This window comes from Sinocyclocheilus grahami, unplaced genomic scaffold (assembly GCF_001515645.1).
Source record: "Sinocyclocheilus grahami isolate Dianchi unplaced genomic scaffold, SAMN03320097.WGS_v1.1 scaffold25.1, whole genome shotgun sequence".
Classification (NCBI taxonomy): Eukaryota; Metazoa; Chordata; class Actinopteri; order Cypriniformes; family Cyprinidae; genus Sinocyclocheilus; species Sinocyclocheilus grahami.
In genome coordinates, this window is record NW_015505204.1 from 2,908,492 (window position 1) to 2,915,416 (window position 6,925).

Genomic DNA, 6,925 nt, shown 5'->3' on the forward strand with positions numbered 1-6,925 from the left:
CTGAATACTTAGGACCATGTGTTATTTCAGTTTTTCTTTTTTAATAAATCTGCAAAAATGTCAACAATTCTGTGTTTTTCTGTCAATATGGGGTGCTGTGTGTACATTAATGAGGAAAAAAAATTAACTTAAATGATTTTAGCAAATGGCTGCAATATAACAAAGAGTGAAAAATGTAAGGGGGTCTGAATACTTTCCGTACCCACTGTATATGTGTGTGTCAGATATTTTTAATATTATTCATTTTTTTGTCCATGGAGGCAATCAGTAGGCTAATTTCTAATGAGGAGACCAATTTATATGACAGATTTTAATGTAGGCTTTTATACATATGTAAACATTATTTAATTATAACTAGCTATCTCACAAATTGTTGCTCACTCAGTGTTTTTTAAATTTTACAGTGGTAATTTTGGTGCTGTAGCACGAGATAGGTTGATTTCAAACTTTGAATTGAATAAAAAAATGACAAGTAAGCAGTCAGTAATAAAATAAAAACAAATAAAGAAATTAATAATGATAGCACAAATAACGACAGGCCTTCGAATTAAATAAATTGCTTTTTAGTTTTTCAGGTAGGTCTAACAGTAGGGTTAAGATATTTAACTTTTTTTTTTTTTACCAATTATCCAAACAACGTTTAGTCCTAGAAAGCTATTATTATCAGAACATGTGAGCATAACATAGCGGTTAGCAGATCAATGAATGAGAGGGCAGCGTTACCAGAATTGCCCATATACCACATCATGTTACAACACAGTAGGGCTATTGCAGACAGAAACTATACTGTACTACATAGATGTTTCCAGTCGGCTTAATTTTTGAGTGGAATTTGCTTTTCCGATTCGCATGAACGGTATATGAGTGGAGCGACTGAGCGGAGCGCACATGCATAGAGCGAGATAATACACAGAGCGTCACACCACGTGAAAGTGAAATCTGAGCAGTGAACGAAATTTCGGTGCATCTCTAATTATTGGCGACATCAGAAATGGATATTATATAATAGATGCTTTTTTGAACATTTAGCAATTTAGACAGACGGCACCCCGGTTGGGAAACACTGCTCTAGATGAATGGCTTTGACCATGAACGCAATATTTTTTAAGACATTGTGTTAAAGGGGTCCTGTTATGCTCTTTTACAAAGTCTTGATTTTGTTTTGGGGGGGTACTAGAACAGGCTCTCATACTAGGTTGTTCGAAAAACACCTTATTTTTCACATATTTTACATTATTACAACACCTCTCTCCTCAGTCTGGCATGAACGGCTCGAATAGTTCCTGTATCAGATGAAGGCCCGCCTTCTGAAATACGAAATGTGCTGTGATTGGTTAGCTGGGCCAGTGGGTGTTGTGATTGGCAGCACTCGGCGCCTGGTCGGGAAATGTCACGCCCCTTACCATAGCCGCCTGCGAGTTTCAGTGTAAATATTGCGTCAAAATCAAATCAATTTGAGCGCGATTTAAACCCGGATGATTGTAACCACTCTAAGTTTGTATGCCTTGGAAAAGCTAGCGTGTCGCCGACATAGTGATAACACTCGTTGCCTTCTCTAGTGCAGCTCAACCAGGTCTCGTACCATTCGTCGGTATATTTGTGATATCACAAATCCTGGAAAATATGCGTTGTAGTCCAAACGAGTCGTTCGTTGTAGTTTTTGAAAAGTGATTTCTGTTAAATATCTCCTTTTGAATTGGACTTTGAGCTTTGTAACTTTGCAGACCTTTTTCAATGCTCAAACAGCAACATTACAGACTAACTAAAGTTGAAAAAGTGAAAAAGCATAATAAGTTAAAGGCTCAAATTCAAAATGTCTCTTGAAACCTTAGGCTGGTCTATACAGACTTTTTCATTGTCCATGCTGATTTCGCTGTGAAGTCTGTGGCAATAGATTTAAATATTGTAAAGTGTGTGTACTACACAATGAAATGTGTACCTTTCTTTTGTTAGAAATACCTCTTTGAAGATATTTCCATTCACTCGATCACCAGTTCTGTGGTGTTGCTTCTGAGGATGTGCTCTGGGCATCGCCCCTCCTCTTTGCTTCATATTAATGCATTCACTCACCTGATTGGCTGCTGCAAGGTTCAGAGGTGTGGCCTGGATACATTAGGTGCACTCAGTGTATATGAAGGTGAGGCTGTGATGAGTAAGCCATATCATAAAAATAAAAGATATCCTTATCAATATACACAATAGTTTTGCATAAATACATTAAATAAATGAGTAGATGCATTTTTTTTGTCTGATTAATCTTTCTATATCCAGAAAAACTGGATTTAAGGAAGGACATATTTGGTGTCCTCTTGGACTATTTGCAGAGTCCAGATTCACATGCCACAGTAAGTATGTGCATATTCGTATACTGTGTTACTAATATTAGCTGCTTCAGATTTTTTGCCTTCAAAGCTGATTGGTTGTTGAAACACCTTATTTACTTGAAGCTTTCTGTGATTTCCAAGGTCTTGAAGAAAACATTTCAGGCCGTTAAGAGGTGGATTGTGTGTTCGCCTTTCCCTGATCTCCTGCAGTTTATCAGCCATGGTGAGGAGCTCTAACAGAATTCTGATATTTAGATAAAAGATGCCTGCCAAAATTATTACTATTAAAAAAATGATTAAACTATAAACCAAATATCTAAACTAACCAATCATATTGATTTAATTTTAGGATGAGAGGTCCTTTATCATAATCAACCCAAAAATGAAAAAAAAATGTACACTCATGTCGTTTCAAACCTTTATGACTTTTCTGTTAAACACAAAAGAGGATATTTTGAAGAATGTTGGTAACCAGACCGTTTTGGGTCCCATTGACATACATCGTATGGTCAAAACAAATGATGGAAATTCAGTAGGAACCAAAACAGTTTGGTTCCCAACATTCTTCAAAAGATCTTCTTTTGTATTCCACAGAAAAAAGAAAGTCATACAGGTTTGGGATGACATGAGGGTAAATGAGGAAATCATTTTTAAACGAACAATCCCTTGAAAAGAAACAAATATGATCCTATTGTTTTGAAATGAAACAGCTTGATGTGCTGATATTGTAAGCTATTGTAATATTTTGTCAGTAGATGGTCATGAAGCTTGCTTGTGTGTTTTGCAGACCTCTTTCCTGTATTGGAGAAACGGATGTGTGATTTGCGATGGGAAGTGAGAGACTCCACACTAGAGTTCATCACCCAGCTGACTGCTGCCCTCAACGGTACCACAAGCATATTTATCTCTACACTTACATTATTTCAATTCTTGCTGTGCAGACTATTTTAGTGATCATTTTCATTCCTGTCATTGTACTTCTTGTCTCTTTTTCCCAGGTAACAGTGGTTTCTCTGAAGCTCTCCACACCAGTGGTGTGGTCTCTGTTCTCCTTTCTTCATTGGCAGATGCAGAAGGCTATGTCAGAGCTAGTGCTGTGACTGCTGTCGGGGAGGCAGTTACTGCATCTTTATATCAGACTGTGCTTGTGAGCAATAGCAAACTTCTGGTGAGAAAATTACTCATTGTACATAATTCCAGCTCTTCAAATATGATCTTTAGAATGGTCCTGCATTTTTCTAAAGTGATACTTTTTATGATGGATGGACGCAGTTTATTTAGCTTCAAATTAAATCTCACTACCATTCACTGCCATTAAAAAGCTTGGAAATGCCAGGACATTTTTTAATATAACTCCGATTGTACTCGTCTGAAAGAAGAAAGTCATATACACCTAAGATGGCTTGAGGATGAGTAAATAATGGGGTCATTTTCATTTTTGGGTGAACTATCCCTTTAAACTACATAATTCATAAACAGTATGTTCTTCACTAAGCGATAATTAGACTCTGACTGTTGCAACCCAACAGTTGATTAGATTTGAGTCAATTTGATATGCCTTTAAATGAAAAGTTTGGACCACCAGTGTCTACAACACCTTCCTGATCTTGTCCAGAGGCGTAATTGTAGTTTTTTGATCATTTTAATGACCTGAAGCTTGGCAGCATGTTGATATTTTTAGTTTCTCAGTCTAATCACACATTTTTTATGTAACATTTGTAATTTAGGAGGAGGCTTTGGTGCAGATGATGGCCATTCTCTCTCAGGACACAGAGGGCTTTCCTCGTAGAGCAGTGGTCCAAGCTTTCACATCATGGCTGAAAGGATCACACCTCATAACGGCCTTGGAGTCGTCCCTGAGCTCCGTCCTGTCACTGGGAGGCAGCGATTTTGACTGGGAAGTGAAAATGCACACACTGGAGCTAGCAGAAGTGTTGATGGAGAAGACATTGACCTGCTGTCCGTACGCAGTCCAGAACTTCGGTTCCTCTGAAGAGACGCGCTTTACGCAAGCCTTGATCAAGCTTAAAGATTTTGGGCTGTTTGACTTGCTGTTTAACAGCTTGTTTGACTGTGACAGACCAGTGTGTGAGAAAGCCTGTGCACTCTTGGTCAAACTCAGAACACTTACAGCTGAGACCGCAGATTTGGATCACAGCGTTCTTGTCTTAAATGTATGTGGGAACAGATGGGGGGATGAGGTGCAGAGAAGATACCTCAACAAACAACAGGCCAAAGCATCTGGGTGTGTGACAAATGGAGTTACAGGATCTGATGAGGGAACGGACTGTGATTTACACTGCTCCAAAGACATTAGCCTACCCAAGATACTGCAGATTCTAGATCTAGATGACATGCAGAGGATGTTGACATTAAGTAGTGATCATGTTGTGAATTCGCCCCGATCGCTAATGGAGGACATTCTTTCAGCAGCCCAGCAGAATGAAGAGAATATAGTGGATTGCTATTGAGAATATACCGTGTAACCGTTTGAGACCTTTTTTACGGTTTAATAAAGGAAGATGTACAGTCTCAAATTAAATTACATTTTTCCAACCTGTATTTTCAGATTTTTTTTTTTTGCTGGAATTTTTCAATGTTTCTACAAAAACTTCTGAAGCTTTTTGGTCAGCTGAACCCCTTAGATATAACATATTTTAACTCTTTTCTTTCCATTGATGGAATTTTCAGGCTTTCCATGTTTTCACTGTTATAGGGTAGGGGGCACTATTACATATGTTCTAAAAGAGTACTAAATCTTAGGATCAAAACACAGGCGAAAAATAAACACAAACGATCACATATGTAATAATTTATTCTATTTAATAGTTTTTCATTTTCGGTCACAAAATATAATAAAAAAAATTGTATATATCTTATTTTCATACAAACTCTAAAGGTTTTTTTTTTGTTCTTCACTCTGTAACATGCAGCGCATTAGGCTGTATACATAATTTCAGTATTATTTCGATTAATTGCGCAGCCTCAGTTGTTTATTTAAATTTTAATTATTAGCTTTTCATCGACTCACGAACCCCCATTTGGGAAATTCTTACAGCAATTAAATGTTTTTGAGGATCCAGACCATTATGTCATCTTTAACACTCTCAAACACTTTCCGAAACCCTTTCCTCTTTTAAATGCTTTGAACCAAGAATTCCTGCACATCTTCCAGCCTATGGGGATTACCTGGGAACTCAGGAAAATGCTTCTGGATATCTGAAGTCTGTACTTTTTCTGCCAGCAGATCCATTTTGTTAAAAAAAAAAAAAAAGTAGGGGGCAGTTGCGGAATATCTTCTGAAGGCAGAAGCTCTCAAAATCATTCAACAAATCAACCATGCAGTTGTCCTCAAAGATGGTTCGGTCGTAATCACTGCATCTAATGATATACTGTATAAGAATGGTGTGTTGATATCAAAATATGTGGCAGTTTTTCTCAAAATATAATTACAGACAGAGACTTCTGCTACCGTGAATGGGATATCACGGAGCACGAAATACTGCTCTCCAAAGTTATGTGCATAAAGAATGTCCTGATTATATGGCAAGTAGTTCTGCAAGTACAAAGAGTGTGTCAGTCAATAAAAAATAACTCCCATATACATAGTGATGTTTGGTCAGGTGCACAAAAGACCCCTTTCACAGACTGTGATGACGCAGAAATGTAGAAAACTTTGTTTTATTTTATGTACATTTATAATTATATTACAATTTTAATATTATAGTATTATTTAAAAATAATAAGAAAACTCTAGTAAACACTTCTGCAAGGGGGTTTCCTAATACAACAGCTGAGTGAACATTAAAGTACTAATCACACAATTCTAACTGTTTTTCTAGCAATTCTGAGTTTACAATAATCGCAATTCTGTTTTTCTGTTTCTGCTATGGTATAAAAATAATAAGAGGTAACCGCAACTTTTTATCTCACAATTCTGACTTCCCTTGCAATTGCACATTTTTAAAGAGAATACCCTGGCCATTACATGTAACTAGTTACTCCCCAACACTGCTGGTAAACAATACTTCTGTGCAGTCACTTTGGAATGTGCTAAGAGAATATTTAATTACTATAATACTGATTTCTCGCTAGAAATAGCATCAAATGTACAAAAGGTTGGTCAGAAACATATATTTACACACAAACTGACCACCAAATGCAACTTTCAGACAACACATTTATATTTTTGCTCAACCATCACAGAATGGAATGCACAGGATTGTGGGATATTAAAGGCAGCGTAATCTTAACACTGCATATTTAAAACATTATGTTTATTAAAAAATATTAGTTATATGCAAATTCCATTTAGTTTCTTTTTGTGTTATATGCACTTTTTTTTTTTGCTATATGCAATTTAATTTCATATTTGTTATATGCATTTTTTCAACTTTTTTGTTGACAGACTGCTTTCTATGATATACAAGAATGACAGTTTTGTCTGTGCATCACACTGAGCATTTTAGATACGTGCTGCATTTCAACAATAGGTAAGTGTATTGGGAAAAGTCAACACCGTAGTACACAAAGGAAATGAACATTTTTATTTATACAGTACATTTATTTTTGTAAAAATGTGTTACATGTAAACAGCCTTA

General features: G+C 36.5%; 1 protein-coding gene across 3 annotated transcripts in view; it reads left to right on the top strand.

Annotated features, from left to right (window-relative positions):
- Window positions 1-4,879, top strand: part of brat1 (BRCA1-associated ATM activator 1) — a 19,219-nt gene extending 14,340 nt beyond the window's left edge. For all 3 annotated transcript variants that reach the window (XM_016249204.1, XM_016249211.1, XM_016249219.1), the window contains exons 8-13: window positions 1,954-2,137; window positions 2,272-2,345; window positions 2,466-2,547; window positions 3,112-3,210; window positions 3,323-3,492; window positions 4,052-4,879. In XM_016249204.1, the coding sequence (XP_016104690.1) occupies window positions 1,954-2,137; window positions 2,272-2,345; window positions 2,466-2,547; window positions 3,112-3,210; window positions 3,323-3,492; window positions 4,052-4,795 (1,353 nt within the window). In that variant the 3' untranslated portion in view covers window positions 4,796-4,879. The remainder of the gene's footprint in view (window positions 1-1,953; window positions 2,138-2,271; window positions 2,346-2,465; window positions 2,548-3,111; window positions 3,211-3,322; window positions 3,493-4,051) is intronic.
- Window positions 4,880-6,925: the final 2,046 nt, after the last annotated feature.